The sequence below is a fragment of the Poromitra crassiceps genome (genome assembly GCF_964638095.1).
Source record: "Poromitra crassiceps genome assembly, chromosome: 21".
NCBI classification, from domain to species: Eukaryota; Metazoa; Chordata; class Actinopteri; order Beryciformes; family Melamphaidae; genus Poromitra; species Poromitra crassiceps.
In genome coordinates this window covers 29,098,473-29,118,197 of record NC_139638.1, presented here as the reverse complement: position 1 = coordinate 29,118,197, position 19,725 = coordinate 29,098,473, and the positions used below count along the sequence as shown (strand labels likewise).

At 41.2% G+C, this 19,725-nt stretch overlaps 1 protein-coding gene across 1 annotated transcript; it reads left to right on the top strand.

Moving 5' to 3' along the window:
- Nucleotides 1-16,050: 16,050 nt before the first annotated feature.
- LOC310795402 (uncharacterized protein) lies at nt 16,051-19,266 on the top strand (the record flags this gene model as incomplete). Its single annotated transcript, XM_083657431.1, has 3 exons — nt 16,051-16,287; nt 16,395-16,762; nt 19,214-19,266. Exons 1-3 carry the CDS (start codon nt 16,283-16,285, stop codon nt 19,264-19,266), a joined length of 426 nt encoding a protein of 141 aa, XP_083513557.1. The 5' UTR covers nt 16,051-16,282.
- Between the last annotated feature and the right edge of the window lie 459 nt (nt 19,267-19,725).

Sequence of the window (19,725 nt, the reverse complement as noted above, 5' to 3'; positions counted from 1 at the left end):
AGAGCAACCAATCTGGGCACTCAGAGTCTATCAGCAGTCATCAGACTGATAGACTCTGGGTTCCCAGATTGCAGAGCAAACAGGCTCATCATGTTCTGTGATGATGTGGTCACAATGCCCTGCATGCAAGCCAACATCTACCGGCATGTCTGATTCATGGGACAGATACAATGGTGAGAACCAGGAGCGGACTGCATAATCGGGCACGTCGGGCAAATGCCCGGTGGCCTGGCCTGGCCTGGCCTGGCCTGGAAAAAAAAAAAAAAAAAACTTTTGGTGCCCGCAGTCAGGCCTACTGGTTTACTAGTGGTTTTATTACTTTATTCAGGGTTAAAGTGGGTGCATCTCATTGTAAAATTGGACTCGGCCCAAATTGGGCTTCAAACGGCCCAAATTGGGCTACAAACGACCCAAATTGGGCTTCAAACAGCCCAAATATGGCTTCAAATGGCCCAAATTGGGCTTCAAACGACCCAAATTGGGCTTCAAACGGTAGCGAAACCCAAATTTTTCGCCGCCGCCCTTCGGACGCCGGCACGCGCGTCGGCCCGTATCGGCCTGGCCTGCTTGGTATCTAATGCCCGGCCTGAATTATGATCCCAGTCCGCCCCTGGTGAGAACTCTACTTGCTTTACTGTAGTGGCACTTGGACGAATGACATGAGCCTATAGGGCGAGTCTGTGATACCTTGACAACCCTGTGACAGCCGATAGTTGTTGATAGATCCTGTTTCACCAGCAACTTAAATCTGAATCTTGAGAAGGCTGCAGGATAACCTCAACTTTCAACTTGATTGTCCCGAGAGAATTTTGTTTGCAGCCAGGGTTTACAATCATCTCATAAAACACACACACAAAAAGACATCTAGTGAAGACATCACATCAATAAAATACATCGAAACCAACAAGGCCAAAATGGAGCCACTGCTACCATACTGAAGTATTTAAAGCACAAGTCCCAATCTAAGTGTTACAATATCAAGTGCCGAGAATAGTCAAGGGCAACCAAGCGCTTCACATTAGAAGCAGTTCACATTACTAACATTAACATACGTGACGCACAAACGCGTGCTCCCGGTTGCCAAGGGAACTCCTCCTGATCCAGCTTAAGACTGACTGCTGGCCTGGTGCTGCTAAAACCGCTGAGACAAAGCTCACTGCACGGCCAGTATCCATTTTTCTTTGCTATTTTACATGACGGGTAATTGCCATTTCAGGCCTAAACAACATTATTCAAAGACGCTGCATTTTGATTGGACATTTTGATAGAGATGGCCTGACGATATATGCAAATGAGTCCCAGCAGATGCCAGTAAGATGGTGCTGGAGAGAAGGTGACTGCAAGAGTTTACCATCCACCATCACCCATTTGGAAATTTTACCCACAAAGAAAAAACAATACAATGCATTATGTATAACTGCAATGATTAGATAAGAAAACAAGAGAATACATTAGCATCAGGGGTTCGTTTCCTGTAACGGTCAAACTGGCTGAGTCTGCACACTGAAGAATGTACTAGCTGAAAGTTTGTGCGTGGTGTTTCTTCTGCTTTTATAAAAAATAAAAACAAATTGCATAATGAGAACGTTTTGGAAAACCCACTTCTTTTTGAGTGTGAACCATCACCATGTCTTCAGTAGCCTATCTCAATGATTACCCAATGTGGTAACACTTTACAGTAAGGTACACAAAATTTACAGTAGTTTCTAGGGAACTAATGAGGAACTAACTATTACTTAATGATTAGTTAGTCAATTTGTGAGTATAGTTAATCATTAGTTAATGATTAAAGACCCCCTAAAGTCAAAAATCACTGTTTCTTCTTGTTCCTACATGTTGGATGTTTGAGCTTCACTGTGCAGAATGATGTCTGTGCAGTTTGACACTAAAAGGCTGTTTTCACAATCGTCTGCTGAAAGTGGACATTTCTCTGAGCTCACTGAAAAGGCGGTTTTCAACGAGCAAGATTTGTTAAAGCCCCAGCACATTCTCACTCCCAACTCGTCATATAGGCCTACTGCAGATCGGTCAGGAACTCTTGTCATTACTTTATCACTAGTGTGAATGTGTTGAAAAGCCTGTGTTATATACTGTGATTGGCTAGTTAGATAACCATGATTGGTTGCTTTGGATTTTTGAAGGAGGGGACATCCTTTTAAGGATTTTAACAAGATGATTTAACCTACAAACATTCTTGAAAGGAGTAATGCGTAGCTATAACTGATAACTGTATATAATATGGTCGTACATCATGAATCATGGATCACTTGGGTGGGAATTGTAAGAAGCTAGAAATTTGATCCTGTATTGCATACTCCGGTACAGTAGGTGGCGGTATGCTCCTTAATAGTTGGATTGCAATTTGCAAAAAAAAACTCAAAGAAGAAGAATGCGTAGCTAGCTCAAAGAGCATGGAAGGAAAGAGACGACACTCCGGCCATTTTTGGAAACAGAATGCGCCTCGCAGTGGTCAGCTGCGGTAGCGCTGGCCCCTATAATCAGCCTCTCTAAACAGTAACTCAACGGGAGTTGAACCTCGGGTCCTTTTCATTAGGTATTTATCTTGAAAAAACTAAACAAAGAAAACGAAAAATTTTGCTTAGTTTCCACAATATGGTTGTTGTTTTACATCCCTGCACTACACCACTTCAATCAAGATTTGCAGTACGCCCGGAAAAGATGTGAATCCCCAAAGTTTAGAGTGTTCTCCCGTTGAGTTACTGTTTAGAGAGGCTGATTATAGGGGCCAGCGCTACCGCAGCTGACCACTGCGAGCCTGTGCGAGGTTCTTTTGGCGCTGTCACGCTTCCAAAAATAAAAAATGGCGGAGGCTGCTGGGCGCTGATGTTGCAATGGGGCAATATGGAGCTGTCATTTCTTTCCATAAAAGTTCTTTGGCTAGCTAGCGCTTTGGCGTTAGTTCTTTTAATACATCTAGCCTTACATCCATGATACATCCATGGGAGTAGTAGCGTATTATTTCCCGGTTATATCCTTCCAGTTTAATTTACAAACAGAAGACTCGTAATTGCGGATGATATTACCACGAACATATAAACTGGAACTGGAAGCTAAATGGGACTCATGTGAATGCTTTTAGCTGTGAAGCTAACGTTAGCTGTGAAGCTAACGCTAAACGTTAGCTGTGTGAAACTGTTGGAGCTTTGGAGGATAAAGTTTGTCAGTAAATAGTTCCGGAGGAAAAGTTCCTGTCAATGTGTGAAAATGTTAATGAAAATATCTAAAGTTCAGAAGCTGAGAGCTGTGGTGAACTAGCGACTAACTTCTTCGGCCGTTGAAGAGATATTTGGGCAGTTTGAAATAAGCTAGCCGAGGAGGAGGAAGCGTCTTTGTCCAGACGTCCCACTCTCCACCGAGTTGACTGCTTCTGAAGAAGGAAATGTTGTATAATGAGGTAACAATGCAGTCTGATACCAGGCTAGAATCTTCTTCCAAAAACATCGAGCAACACTGTTGGACACTGCTGGACATTGATTTAAATCCTGTCGTGCGGTTACACAGAGTAGCCATCCCTCCAGACTTCCAGCAGTTGTTGATCGTTAAAGAAGAGGTTCCCACTGAGCTGCAGGAGTGGAGCCCCAGTCTGGACCAGGAGGACCCAGAGCCCCCACACATTAAAGAGGAACAGGAGGAACTCTGGACCAGTCAAGAGAGGGAGCAGCTTCAGGAGGACCCAGAGCCCCCACACATTAAAGAGGAACAGGAGGAACTCTGGATCAGGAGGGAGGGAGAGCAGCTTCAGGAGGACCCAGAGCCCCCAGACATTAAAGAGGAACAGGAGGAAATCTGGACCAGTCAGGAGGGAGAGCAGTTTCAAGGGCTGGAGGAGGCTGATATCAAGTTCCCATCCTCTGCTGTCCCTGTGAAGAGTGAATATGAGGAAGAGAAACCTCAGTCCTCACAGCTTCATCAAAGCCAAACTGAAGAGAACAGAGAGGCAGAGCCTCTAGCCAGCTGCTCAACTGAACAGATGAAAACAGAAGCTGATGGAGAAGACTGTGTAGTTTTAGAACCAGCCACAAACGTATATCCAGCTAGTAATTTACAACCAACTAGTGATGACAAGACTTCTGACTCCTCTGAACCTGAGACTGAAAACAGTGATGAAGAACGGATGGTAACTAGTGAACCTCATTCAGGTTTAGACTCACAGAAAAACAGCGAAGTTCTTGGGAAGAAACAATTGAGTTGTTCAGTTTGTGGTAAAATAGTTGATTTCAAATCAAAATTGAAGAGACACATGATAGTCCACACAGGTGAGAAACAATGTATTTGCTCAATTTGTGGTAAAGGTTTTGCTGAAAAATACTACTTGAAGACACACATGATAATCCACACAGGTGAGACAAAATGTAAGTGTTCAGTCTGTGGTAAAGGTTTTGGTGGTAAAGGAAACTTGAAACATCACATGCTAGTCCACACAGGAGATAAATCATTTATTTGCTCAGTCTGTGGTAAAGGTTTTGCTCATAAAAGAGACGTGAAGAGACACATGATAGTCCACACACGTGAAAAACATTTTAATTGCTCACTCTGTGGTAAAGGTTTTGGTCAAGAAGGAAGCTTGAAGCAACACATGATAATCCACACGGGAGAGAAACAATTTAATTGCTCAGTCTGTGGTAAAGGTTTCGGTCTAAAAAAATACTTGAGCAAACACATGATAGTCCATACACGCGGGAAATAATTGAATTGCTCAGTCTGTGGTAAAGGCTTTGGTTACAATTTTTTTTTTGAAAAGACATGATAATCTACAGGTGAAAAACCATTTCAGTGTTCAGTCTGTGGTAAAGTTTTTGGTCGTAAAGGAAACTTCAACCAACACATGAAAATCCACACATGAGAGTGAACATTTAATTGTCATCTGTGGTGGAGGATGTACTGTAGATGTGTCTGTGTGTTTGTATGTATATACAGTAGGCCTTATAGTGCTTTGTTGTGTTGTCTTGTTTATTAAAAAATAATCACACTATCACCAAAAATGGCTATTGATTGATTTGATTTATTGTTGTATTCTTGTGTCCTGCACCCTAAGGTGCCCAACCCTCATGGGCTTACAAGACACAAACACAATTACAACATAAACCACCGCTGCAGTGGTCCATTTAAGTCAACACAGGAATTCCTGGTCGCTGCACTAGCGCCTGCTCTGGTCGGTCGGGGTGCCTGTTCGGGGCGGAAGGGAACCGGTGGGAATCGATAGCATGATCCCCCCACATGCTACGTCCTGCTGGTCCTGCCTCATTCATTCCTCATTAGTTCATCAAAGAGAGAAAAAGCCAGCAGTCCAAAATGTCCTTTCACAGGTTTGAATAGTTCCTCAAACCGGGCAGCAGCAACAAACGTTTCAGCCAAAGGCCTTCCTCAGCGTTCACAATAGTTCCCTAGTAACTACTCAACCTTTTGTGTACATTATTTTATTATTATTTTGTGTACATTATTGAACTGCATTCAATGATCCCTCCATTATTAATATAACTAATTCTGACATTATCAACATGTTTTAATCAGATACAACTCATAGCAATAAAAAGGCGGTACTGTTGATACAATTCAACATGGTTTCTGGTCTATGAATACCGGTATGTCATGTAAAATAAAGTAACGTGCATTTGTATATCTGTCTCCCACATCTCCTATACGACCTTCCTTTGAGTGTAACCATGATCCTATTTTCACAACATACACAAACAATAAACATATCATTATAAAAGGGATAAATACTGAAATATCAAGACATACAATTCTATGTGCAGCACAGGATAACAGTCTTTGGCTCAGAGCCTTGTGAAAATCACAGTTATATTATAATGCATATAAATCCCCTGCCTGGGACACTGTCACTATGTCACGATCTAATATTTAGAGTCTTCCCTCATGAGCTCACATGCTCTGCTGTAGTCTGATTATGTCCTCATTGTCCCTTGGCTGTATCTGGGCCGCTTTCATCATTGAGGCGGATAGCAGTTGGGTAGAAGCTGTCCCTGTGATGGGAGGTTCTGGTACTGCAGGACATCGGTCTTCTGCCATGGGGGAGGACGCTGAAGAATTTATGACCTGGAGGGGTGGGTTCAGCCATAATTTTCTGAGACCGCTTTAGCACCCCGGCAGTGTGTAGGTCCTGAATGGACGGCAGGCTGCACCTGACCACCTTTTCCGCACTGCGGATGATGCGCTGCAGTCTGCAGATGTCCTTGCGGGTAGCAACAGCATACCAGTCATATCTCTGGTCATATCTGTCAAAGTAGTGCGGTATCATTCAGACCGATTTCATGTGAAATATGGCCTTATATCATTTGAGATGCCACTACAGCGCGCCCTACTGCCCTTTTGGCCAAATTGCACAACATTTTAAAGAAGAACACCCATGTGCCTCTTCTGCTGTTTTGAATGAGGCTGACATGGACCAGTGCTACCTGATAAATAAGGACTGTAGGCTTTGCCTTTATATATATATATATTTTTAATTTGACCATTCAGGGAGCACAAAGTCAAGGAAACATTCTGGCTCCCCCTGGTGGACTTTGTACTTAAAAAAAGCTTAAAATACATACTTAAAATGTGGGGGGAAATGAGCAAAACTGTAAATCATTGTAAAGGGGGCAAACCTTTTCTTGCACTTATGTGATTTCTCTTTTCATTACAGTATTACTCTATACTATTGACAGACACCTTCCTTATGAACAAATCAGCTACCACAAATCACTGGGTTAAGAACACATGATTAGAGGAAAGATATGATTAGAGACAGACTGTTGACAGACTGTTATCTGAGACAAAGTATCACAAAAGAAAGACAGGAGAAGGAGGACCTAAGGCTCTCTCTGCCAAGAACTGATGGACCTGAAAATTATCCAGAGAAAGAGGTCCTTCTGCAGATAAGAGCTCGCCATCAAGCTTAAATCTGAGGAGGAGCAGGTCCTCCACCAAGAGAACAAGGACCTCTAAGAAATGGAGAAACTTATATTAGAAAAAAGCACCCTAAGTTGGTGCGTGGTGTTTCTTCTGCTTTTATAAAAATAAAAACAAATTGCATAATGAGAACATTTTGGAAAACCCACTTATTTTTGAATGTGAACCATCTGTCTTCAGTATCTCAGTGATTACCCAATGTGGTAACACTTTACAATAAGGTACACAAAATTTACAGTAGTTACTAGGGAACTAATGAGGAACTAACTATTACTTAATGATTATAGTTAGTCAATTTGTGAGTATAGTTAATCACATTAGTTAATGATTAAAGACCCCCTAAAGTCAAAAATCACTGTTTCTTCTTGTTCCTACATGTTGGATGTTTGAGCTTCACTGTGCAGAATGATGTCTGTGCAGTTTGACACTAAAAGGCTGTTTTCACAATCGTCTGCTGAAAGTGGACATTTCTCTGAGCTCACTGAAAAGGCGGTTTTCAACGAGCAAGATTTGTTAAAGCCCCAGCACATTCTCACTCCCAACTCGTCATATAGGACTACTGCAGATCGGTCAGGAACTCTTGTCATTACTTTATCACTAGTGTGAATGTGTTGAAAAGCCTGTGTTTTAGACTGTGATTGGCTAGTTAGATAACCATGATTGGTTGCTTTGGATTTTTGAAGGAGGGGACGTCCTTTTAAGGATTTCAACAAGATAATGTAACCTACAAACGTTCTTGAAAGGAATAATGCGTATGCTAGAACTGATAACTGTATATACTATAGTATGGTGTTACATCATGAATGGGGATCACTTGGGTGGGAATTGTAAATAGTCGAGCACTGAGAAGATAATCCAATCCAGTAGATGGCAGTAATGCAACAATTATTTTGATGCCAACCGCCATTAAACAATAAGAAAGAAGAAGAAGAAGAATGCGTAGCTAGAAATTTGATCCTGTATTGCATACTCCGGTACAGTAGGTGGCAGTATAGTTGGATTGCAATTTGCCAAAAAAAACTCAAAGAAGAAGAATGCGTAGTTCTTTTAATAGGCTACATCTACAACGGTGTTACATATTCAGAAATCAGGGAAAGCCAAACTGAAGCCACAAAAGTTAATTGAGACCCACTGGTCTAATAGGTTGTAAGTATTTATTTAACACTTACTAGCCAGCCCAGGACTAATGTTGTTTTATTTCCTTATTTCTCCCATTTTAAATGAATACAACAATTAGCAAATTAGCAAATGTGATAAAGAAAACAATTAAAGTTCTAATTTCATTGTATAGATTTCTTTCTACAGTACATCAGGTCTCCGTAAAGACCTTCAAAAATTGCCAATGCCGACTATATTTCAAGTCGTCACGGCGGGGTATTGGGTCAAGTTTTCAACCAGCAATAATCACGCCTCGGATAAACCTCATAGGCTACGATACTGCCACTGCACAGGGATGGCCTCTAAGTAGGACCGGGAGGGGAGTATCTCCGCTGCATGACGTTCTTCATCATGGTTTCTCTTATTTGCATACATAGTAGATTACTTAAATTAAAATAAACGCACATTTTAATACAAAAAAAGGAACAACCTCTGACACTCTCAAGTCTCAAACCCACCCGATCTTTAATCAGAGATATACTGCAATTTAAGATCCCCTGCAGGCTGCCAAAAGAAAGATAATTATATACTAACTACATTACCCAGGCATACCCGGGCACACACGCGCATGCACACACACACACAAAGGGGGATTGGATCACAGCTGTTTGAGAGACCTTTTATTATCCATGGAGTCAAATGTGATTGAAAAAAAATAACATTGTAGAAGGAATCTTAATCAATGTCGGTCAGATACAACATTCTCAAACAAATGAAGAAGACAGTGGACACAACAGAAGCCACAAAAGTTAATTGAGACCCACTGGTCTAATAGGTTGTAAGTATTTCTTTAACACTTACTAGCCAGCCCAGGACTAAAATTGTTTTATTTTCTTAATTTCTCCTATTTTGAATAAATAGCCTACAACAATTAGCCAATTTGATTTAAAAAACAATTAAAGTTCTAATTTAAGAAACAATTATATTGTAGAAGGAATCTAAATCAATGTCGATACCATTCTCAAACAAATGAAGAAGACGACGTAGTGGACACACAAGAAGATCAACGAAGGGGAATCGCTGCTTGCTTGTGTCATGCACAGCGGCACAGCGGTGGAAGAAGCACTGTAATAATTACTACATTTCAATAATCCTAAACCGACTATTTATCATTACGTAGTCACGTAACGTTATGACGTAATCTCCTCCAAGGGGGAAATGCATTAGACTATCTATCGCGATAATACTGCTGTGCTTTACTTTTTATTTGACAAAGAAGGAAGCCCCGCCGTGAAGCAGGGCATCAAAAAATTAGTTGAAACTCATAATGTTCCTCTCCACGGAAATCTTTAGTAAAAGGCGAAAGATTTATACGATCTGAAGAGAAACAAGAGTGTACTGAAGAACTGCAGCGCGAGGACACCGACCGATTCTCCGTGGTAGCAGCCTCGGTTAAGGTTCCTCAGTTAGCCTAAGTTTTAAAAGTAGAACAAAATAACAATTTCTTATCGGAACATGTGATAGAAGTTCATGTCTAACGAAAGTCACCGAAATGTTTTGGGAAAGTGGCAAATATGACTAAAGATAGGCAGCTAACTTCTACATAGGCTATGCGCTTTGCATTATGGGAAAATGACGACCACTCCTTTGCCTTTTGAAACAAAACGGTTTGCTATCATAGGCTACTCACAGTTTCCTTTCACCTTCACCGAAGTAGCCAGTAGGCTACTAAGCTATGTGTTTTGGTTCTATTAAACAATCTATGGTTTTGGTAGCGCTTGTAGCCTACAGATGAAAGTGGGATATTTAGCCATAATTCTGTGGCTTTTCGTTTGATACAGGGGCAGGGCTGCTTGTACGCACGCGCACTACCCCCTTTCGGGAGAATCAAATTCAAGACCACTTCCGGGTTGGGCATAGTTATTTTAATACATCTAGCGTTACATCCATGATACATCCATGGGAGTAGTAGCGTATTATTTCCCGGTTATATCCGTCCAGTTTAATTTACAAACAGAAGACTCGTAATTGCGGATGATATTACCACGAACATATCAACTGGAACTGGAAGCTAAATGGGACTCAGGTGAATGGTTTTAGCTGTGAAGCTAACGTTAGCTGTGAGGCTAACGCTAAACGTTAGCTGTGAAGCTGTTGGAGCTTTGGAGGATAAAAGTTTGTCAGTGAATAGTTCCGGAGGAAAAGTTCCTGTAACTGTGAAAATGTCAATTAAAATATCTAAAGTCCAGATGCTGAGAGCTGTGGTGAACTAGCGACTAACTTCTTCGGCCGTTGAAGAGATATTTGGGCTGTTTGAAATAAGCTAGCCGAGGAGGAGGAAGCGTCTTTGTCCAGACGTCCCACTCTCCACCGAGTTGACTGCTTCTGAAGAAGGAAATGTTGTATAATGAGGTAACAATGCAGTCTGATACCAGGCTAGAATCTTCTTCCAAAAACATCGAGCAACACTGTTGGACACTGCTGGACATTGATTTAAATCCTGTCGTGCGGTTACACAGAGTAGCCATCCCTCCAGACTTCCAGCAGCTGTTGATCATTAAAGAAGAGGTTCCCACTGAGCTGCAGGAGTGGAGCCCCAGTCTGGACCAGGAGGACCCAGAGCCCCCACACATTAAAGAGGAACAAGAGGAACTCTGGATCAGGAGGGACGGAGAGCAGCTTCAGGACGACCCAGGTCCCCCAGACATTAAAGAGGAACAGGAGGAAATCTGGACCAGTCAGGAGGGAGAGCAGTTTCAAGGGCTGGAGGAGGCTGATATCAAGTTCCCATCCTCTGCTGTCCCTGTGAAGAGTGAATATGAGGAAGAGAAACCTCAGTCCTCACAGCTTCATCAAAGCCAAACTGAAGAGAACAGAGAGGCAGAGCCTCTAGCCAGCTGCTCAACTGAACAGATGAAAACAGAAGCTGATGGAGAGGACTGTGTAGTATCAGAACCAGCCACAAACTTATATCCAGCTAGTAATTTACAACCAACTAGTGATGACAAGACTTCTGACTCCTCTGAACCTGAGACTGAAAACAGTGATGAAGAATGGATGGTAACTAGTGAACTTCAATCAGGTTTAGACTCACAGAAAAACAGCAAAGTTATTGGGAAGAAACACTTGAGTTGTTCAGTTTGTGGTAAAAGAGTTGATCACAAATCAAAATTGAAGAGGCACATGATAGTCCACACAGGTGATAAACAATTTTATTGCTCAGTCTGTGGTAAAGGTTTTGGTTTGAAAGCAACCTTGAAACATCACATGCTAGTCCACACAGGTGAGACAAAATTTAAGTGTTCAGTCTGTGGTAAAGGTTTTGGTGGTAAAATAGACGTGAAGAGACACATGATAGTCCACACAGGTGATAAACAATTTAATTGCTCAGTCTGTGGTAAAGGTTTTGGTCGAAAAGGACACTTGAAGACACACATGATAGTCCACACAGGAGATAAACAATTTAATTGCTCAGTCTGTGGTAAAGGTTTTGGTCATAAAGGAGTCATGAAGAAACACATGATAGTCCACACAGGAGAGAAAAAATGTAATTGTTCACTCTGTGGTAAAGGTTTTGGTCAAGAAAGCAGCTTGAAGCAACACATGATAATCCACACAGGAGAGAAAAAATTTAATTGCTCACTCTGTGGTAAATGTTTTGGTTCTAAATCAAACTTGAAGACACACATGATAGTCCACACAGGTGAAAAACAATTTAATTGCTCAGTCTGTGGTAAAGGTTTTGGTCAAAAAGGAGTCTTGAAGAGACACATGATAGTCCACACAGGAGATAAACAATTTAATTGCTCAGTCTGTGGTAAATGTTTTGGTCATGAAGGACACTTGAAGAGACACATGATAGTCCACACAGGAGATAAACAATTTAATTGCTCAGTCTGTGGTAAATGTTTTGGTCATGAAGGAGACTTGAAGAGACACATGATAGTCCACACAGGTGAAAAACAATTTAATTGCTCAGTCTGTGGTAAAGGTTTTGGTCAAAAAGGACACTTGAAGAGACACATGATAGTCCACACAGGTGAGACGCGATTTAATTGCTCAGTCTGTAGTAAAGGTTTTCGTCATAAAACAACTTTTAAAAGACACATGATAATCCACACAGGTGAGACAGAATTTAAGTGTTCAGTCTGTGGTAAATGTTTTGGTCATGAAGGAAACTTGAAGACACACATGATAGTCCACACAGGTGAGAAACCATTTCAGTGTTCAGTCTGTGGTAAAAGTTTTGGTCTTAAAGGAAACTTCAACCAACACATGAAAATCCACACAGGAGAGTGAACATTTAATTGTCATCTGTGGTGGAGGGGGGATTTGAGTGTTTCTGCGATGTACTGTAGATGTGTGTGTGTGTTTGTATGTATATACAGTCAGTGTTGGGCAAGTTACTTTCAAAATGTAATATACTACATATTACTAGTTACTTTAATTTGAAAGTAACAAGTTACTTTACAATATTACTGTCTGTGTAGAGTAACTCATTACTTATTACACTACTTTTGCATTACTTTTACCAAAACAACAGCAGCAGCAGAATGACATTACCGCCCCGGAACCATCCCGAAAAAGAATTTCAACCGCCTTGAAATCAGTGTAAACAATCCAAAATTCTAAATGTTATTATTTTCCTTTATTATTGTCATCTATAGTGGTTGTTTGCATAAAAACACACAGTTTGATTAGGAAATAACTATCTTTTTTAAATATGTGCTTTGATTTTATCAAATGTAACTCAATTTGTAACTTGAGTTACTTGACAAAGTAACTGGTATAATATTACTGAAATCCTATAAGTAATAAGTTATATTACTGAGTTACTGCTAAAAGTAATATATTACATGTAATATGTTACTTTTGTAATGAGTTACCCCCAACACTGTATACAGTAGGCCTATATAGTGCTTCATTGTGTTGTCTTGTTTATTAAAAAAAAAAAACACTATCACCAAAAATGGCTATTGATTGATTTGATTTATTTTGTATTCTTGTGTCCTGCACCCTAAGGTGCCCAACCCTCATGGGCTTACAAGACACAAACACAATTACAACATAAACCACCGCTGCAGTGGTACATTTAAGTCAACACAGGAATTCCTGGTCGCTGCAATAGCGCTTACTCTGGTCGGTCGGGGTGCCTGTTCGGGGCGGAAGGGAACCGGTGGGAATCTATAGCGTGATCCCCCACGTGCTACGTCCTGCTGGTCCTGGTCCTGCCTCATTCATTCCTCCTTAGTTCATCAAAGAGAGAAAAAGCCAGCACTCCAAAATGTCCTTTCACAGGTTTGAATAGTTCCTCAAACCGGGCAGCAGCAACAAACGTTTCAGCCAAAGGCCTTCCTCAGCGTTGTCAATAGTTCCCTAGTATACTCAACCTTTTGTGTACATTATTTTATTATTATTTTGTGTACATTATTGAACTGCATTCAATGAGCATCCATTATTAATATAACTAATTCTGACATATCAGCATGTTTTAATCAGATACAACTTAGCAATAAAAAGTCGGTAATGTTGATACAATTCAACATGGTTTCTGGTCTTTGAATACCGGTATGTCATGTAAAATAAAGTAACGTGCATTTGTATATCTGTCTCCCACAGCTCCTATACGACCTTCCTTTGAGTGTATGATCCTATTTTCACAACATACACAAACAATAAACATATCATTATAAAAGGGATAAATACTGAAATATCAAGACATACAATTCTATGTGCAGCACAGGATCAACAGTCTTTGACTCAGAGCCTTGTGAAAATCACAGTTATATTATAATGCATATAAATCCCCTGCCTGGGACACTGTCACTATGTCACGATCTAACATTTAGAGTCTTCCCTCATGAGCTCACATGCTCTGCTGTAGTCTGATTATGTCCTCACTGTCCCTTGGCTGTATCTGGGCTTGGCTTTCATTGTCCATACCATCTCATAACAGTGACTAGTGACTATAGTAATAAACCAGAGAGACAAAAAGAAAAAGGCTTTCAGCTCCTAAAAATAAAAACATGTCTAAAAGAAAATTGGTTGTGATTCTGCACTTGAACGCTGCTCAAAAAAAGCCATCAACATGATATAGCCTATGGGGTTATAGGAATAGAGAATTAAATGCTGAGGTGATGCAGTGTTACCTTTTGGCCACAAGGTGTCTGTCTTTGACTTCAGATCTTTCAAACCAGATGTGGGCAGATGATGTGCTGGCTGCAAGTAAAGTGTAAGGCAAAAAATATTCTTATAATTATAATACTTCATAAACCTTGTTAAAGTTGCCATGGCATGATTATAAACATTTATAAAGAGTTTTATAAAGCCGTATTATGTTTTATGAATGTGCTCATAATACATTATAGATATGACCTTCATAGAAAGTGTTACCAGCACATTCCACCTTGTGATGACACTGTGTCCTCCGGCGTCTAACAGGCCTGCCTGGCTGTGTGCATCTGGTGATTCCCACCCCTAATCGATACTGTATCGATATTTCCCATATCGATGTTTTTGCACAGCCGTGTGGTCAGTGACACAATAAGAATACTTTTTATGTGAGTGCGTTCAGTAACACACTCAACACTCGGTAGTTTTGACTAAATTTGTTCACTAAGTTATAAGTATAAACTTGGTTTAACTTAGATTAAAATAAACACATTTTATTTAAAAAATAACCAACCTCAAACCCACCCGATCTTTAATCAGAGATAACTGCAACTAAGATCCCCTGTCGGCTGGCAAAAGAAAGATAATTATATAGCCTACTAAATTGTAGTTAGTAACTACAATACCCAGGCATACCCGGGCACACACGCGCATGCGCACACACACAAGGAGGGGGGGGATTGGATCACAGCTGTTTGAGAGACCTTTTACTATCCATGGAGTCAAATGTGATTAAGAAACAATTATATTGTAGAAGGAATCTAAATCAATGTCGGTCAGACAACATTCTCAAACAAATGAAGAAGACGTAGTGGACACACAAGAAGATCAACGAAGGGGAATCGCTGCTTGCTTGTGTCATGCAGAGCGGTGGAAGAAGCACTGTAATAATTACTACATTTCAATAATCCTAAACCGACTATTTATCATTACGTAGTCACGTAACGTTATGACGTAATCCCCTCCAGGGGGAAAATGCATTAAGTGGAGACCGTCCTCATAATAGTGCTGTGCTTTACTTTTTATTTGACAAAGAAGGAAGCCCCGCCGTGAGGCAGGGCATCAAAAAATTAGTTGAAACTCATAATGTTCCTCTCCACGGAAATCTTTAGTAAAAGGCGAAAGATTTATACGATCTGAAGAGAAACAAGAGTGTACTGAAGAATTGCAGCGCGAGGACCCGACCCCCATTCTCCGTGGTAGCAGCCTCGATTAAGGTTCCTCAGTTAGTCTCACTTTTAAAAGTAGAACAAAATAACAATTTCTTATCGGAACATGTGATAGAAGTTCATTCTAACGAAGGTCACCGAAGTGTTTTGGGAAAGTGGCAAATATGACTAAAGATAGGCAGCTAACTTCTACATAGGCTATGCGCTTTGCATTATGGGAAAATGACGACCACTCCTTTGCCTTTTGAAACAAAACGGTTTGCTATCATAGGATACTCACAGTTTCCTTTCACCTTCACCGAAGTAGCCGGTAGGCTACTAAGCTATGTGTTTTGGTTCTATTATACAATCTATGGTTTTGGTAGCGCTTGTAGCCTACAGATGAAAGTGGGATATTTAGCCATATTTCTGTGGCTTTTCGTTTGATACAGGGGCAGGGCTGCTTGTACGCACGCGCACTACCCCCTTTCGGGAGAATCAAAGTCAAGCCCACTTCCGGGTTAGTTCTTTTAATACATCTAGCGTTACTTCCATAGGAGTAGTAGCGTATTATTTCCCGGTTATATCCTTCCAGTTTAATTTACAAACAGAAGACTCGTAATTGCGGATGATATTACCACGAACATATAAACTGGAACTGGAAGCTAAATGGGACTCAGGTGAATGGTTTTAGCTGTGAAGCTAACGTTAGCTGTGAGGCTAACGCTAAACGTTAGCTGTGAAGCTGTTGGAGCTTTGGAGGATAAAAGTTTGTCAGTAAAACGTTCCAGAGGAAAAGTTCCTGTAACTGTGAAAATGTCAAAGAGATATTTGGGCTGTTTGAAATAAGCTAGCCGAGGAAGAGGAAGCGTCTTTGTCCAGACTTCCCACTCCACCGGGTTGACTGCTTCTGAAGAAGGAAATGTTGTATAATGAGGTAACAATTCAGTCTGATATCAGGCTAGAATCTTCTTCCCAAAATATCGAGCAACACTGTTGGACAATGCTGGACATTGATTTAAATCCTGTCGTGCGGTTTCACAGAGTAGCCATACCTCCAGACTTCCAGCAGCTGTTGGTCATTAAAGAAGAGGTTCCCACTGAGCTGCAGGAGTGGAGCCCCAGTCTGGACCAGGAGGAGCCAGAGCCCCCAGACATTAAAGAGGAACAGGAGGAACTCTGGATCAGGAGGGAGGGAGAGCAGCTTCAGGAGGACCCAGAGCCCCCACACATTAAAGAGGAACAGGAGGAACTTTGGACCAGTCAAGAGGGAGAGCAGCTTCAGGAGGACCCAGAGCCCCCAGACATTAAAGAGAAACAGGAGGAACTCTGGATCAGGAGGGAGGGAGAGCAGCTTCAGGAGGACCCAGAGCCCCCACACATTAAAGAGGAACAGGAGGAACTCTGGATCAGTCAGGAGGGAGAGCAGCTTCAGGAGGACCCAGAGCCCCCACACATTAAAGAGGAACAGGAGGAACTCTGGATCAGGAGGGAGGGAGACCAGCTTCAGGAGGACCCAGAGCCCCCACATATTAAAGAGGAACAGGAGGAACTCTGGATCAGGAGGGAGGGAGAGCAGCTTCAGGAGGACCCAGAGCCCCCAGACATTAAAGAGGAACAGGAGGACATCTGGACCAGTCAGGAGGGAGAGCAGTTTCAAGGGCTGGAGGAGGCTGATATCAAGTACCCATTCTCTGTTGTCCCTGTGAAGAGTGAAAATGAGGAAGAGAAACCTCAGTCCTCACAGCTTCATCAAAGCCAAACTGAGGAGAACAGAGAGGCAGAGCCTCTAGCCAGCTGCTCACCTGAACAGATGAAAACAGAAGCTGATGGAGAGGACTGTGTAGTATCAGAACCAGTCACAAACTTATATCCAGCTAGTAATTTACAACCAACTAGTGATGACAAGACTTCTGACTCCTCTGAACCTGAAAACAGTGGTGAAGAATGGATGGTAACTAGTGAACTTCAGTCAGGTTTAGACTCACAGAAAAACAGCGAAGTTCTAGCGAAGAAACACTTGAGTTGTTCAGTTTGTGGTAAAAGAGTTGATCACAAATCAAAATTGAAGACACACATGATAGTCCACACAGGTGAAAAACAATTTAATTGCTCAGTCTGTGGTAAAGGTTTTGGTCAAAAAGGAGACTTGAAGAGACACATGATAATCCACACAGGAGAGAAACAATGTATTTGCTCAGTCTGTGGTAAAGGTTTTATTCGTAAAGGACAGTTGAAGACACACATGATGGCCCACACAGGAGATAAACGATTTAAGTGCTCAGTCTGTGGTAAACGTTTTGCTCGTAAAGACTACTTGAAGACACACATGATAGTCCATACAGGAGATAAACGATTTAAGTGCTCAGTCTGTGGTAAAGGTTTTGCTTACAAATACAACTTCAAAAGACACATGATAATCCACAGGTGAGAAACCATTTAAGTGTTCAGTCTGTGGTAAAGTTTTTGGTCTTAAAGGAAACTTGAACCATCACATGAAAATCCACACAGGAGAGTGAACATTTAATTGTCATCTGTGGTGGAGGGGGGATTTCAGTGTTTATTCAATGTACTGTAGATGTGTGTGTTTGTATGTATATACAGTAGGCCTATATAGTGCTTCGTTGTGTTGTCTTGTTTATTAAAAAAAAATCACACCATCACCAAAAATGGCTATTGATTGATTTGATTGATTTTTGTATTCTTGTGTCCTGCACCCTAAGGTGCCCAACCCTCATGGGCTTACAAGACACAAACACAATTACAACATAAACCACCGCTGCAGTGGTCCATTTAAGTCAACACAGGAATTCCTGGTCGCTGCAATAGCGCCTACTCTGGTCGGTCGGGGTGCCTGTTCGGGGCGGAAGGGAACCGGTGGGAATCGATAGCATGATCCCCCCACATGCTACGTCCTGCTGGTCCTGCCTCATTCATTCCTCATTAGTTCATCAAAGAGAGAAAAAGCCAGCAGTCCAAAATGTCCTTTCACAGGTTTGAATAGTTCCTCAAACCGGGCAGCAGCAACAAACGTTTCAGCCAAAGGCCTTCCTCAGCATTCTCAATAGTTCCCTAGTAACTACTCAACCTTTTGTGTACATTATTTAACTGCATTCAATGATCCTTCATTATTAATATAACTAATTCTGACATTATCAGCATGTTTTAATCAGATACAACTCATAGCAATAAAAAGTCGGTACTGTTGATACAATTCAACATGGTTTCTGGTCTATGAATACCGGTATGTCATGTAAAATAAAGTAACGCGCATTTGTATATCTGTCTCCCACAGCTCCTATACGACCTTCCTTTGAGTGTAACCATGATCCTATTTTCACAACATACACAATCAATAAACATATCATTATAAAAGGGATAAATACTGAAATATCAAGACATACAATTCTATGTGCAGCACAGGATCAACAGTCTTTGGCTCAGAGCCTTGTGAAAATCACAGTTATATTATAATGCATATAAATCCCCTGCCTGGGACACTGTCACGATGTCACAATCTAAGATTTAGAGTCTTCCCTCATGAGCTCACATGCTCTGCTGTAGTCTGATTATGTCCTCACTGTCCCTTGGCTGTATCTGGGCTTGGCTTTCATTGTCCATACCATCTCATAACAGTGACTAGTGACTATAGTAATAAACCAGAGAGACAAAAAGAAAAAGGGTTTCAGCTCCTAAAAATAAAAACATGTCTAAAAGAAAATTGGTTGTGATTCTGCACTTGAACGCTGCTCAAAAAAAGCCATCAACATGATATAGCCTATGGGGTTATAGGAATAGAGAATTAAATGCTGAGGTGATGCAGTGTTACCTTTTGGCCACAAGGTGTCTGTCTTTGACTTCAGATCTTTCAAACCAGATGTGGGCAGATGATGTGCTGGCTGCAAGTAAAGTGTAAGGCAAAAAATATTCTTATCATTATAATACTTCATAAACCTTGTTAAAGTTGCCATGGCATGATTATAAACATTTATAAAGAGTTTTATAAAGCCGTATTATGTTTTATGAATGTGCTCATAATACATTATAGATATGACCTTCATAGAAAGTGTTACCAGCACATTCCACCTTGTGATGACACTGTGTCCTCCGGCGTCTAACAGGCCTGCCTGGCTGTTTGCATCTGGTGATTCCCACCCCTAATCGATACTGTATCGATATTTCCCATATCGATGTTTTTGCACAGCCGTGTGGTCAGTGACACAATAAGAATACTTTTTATGTCAGTGCGTTCAGTAACACACTCAACACTCGGTAGTTTTGACTAAATTTGTTCACTAAGTTATCAGTATAAACTTGGTTTAACTTAGATTAAAATAAACACATTTTATATAAAAAATAACCAACCTCAAACCCA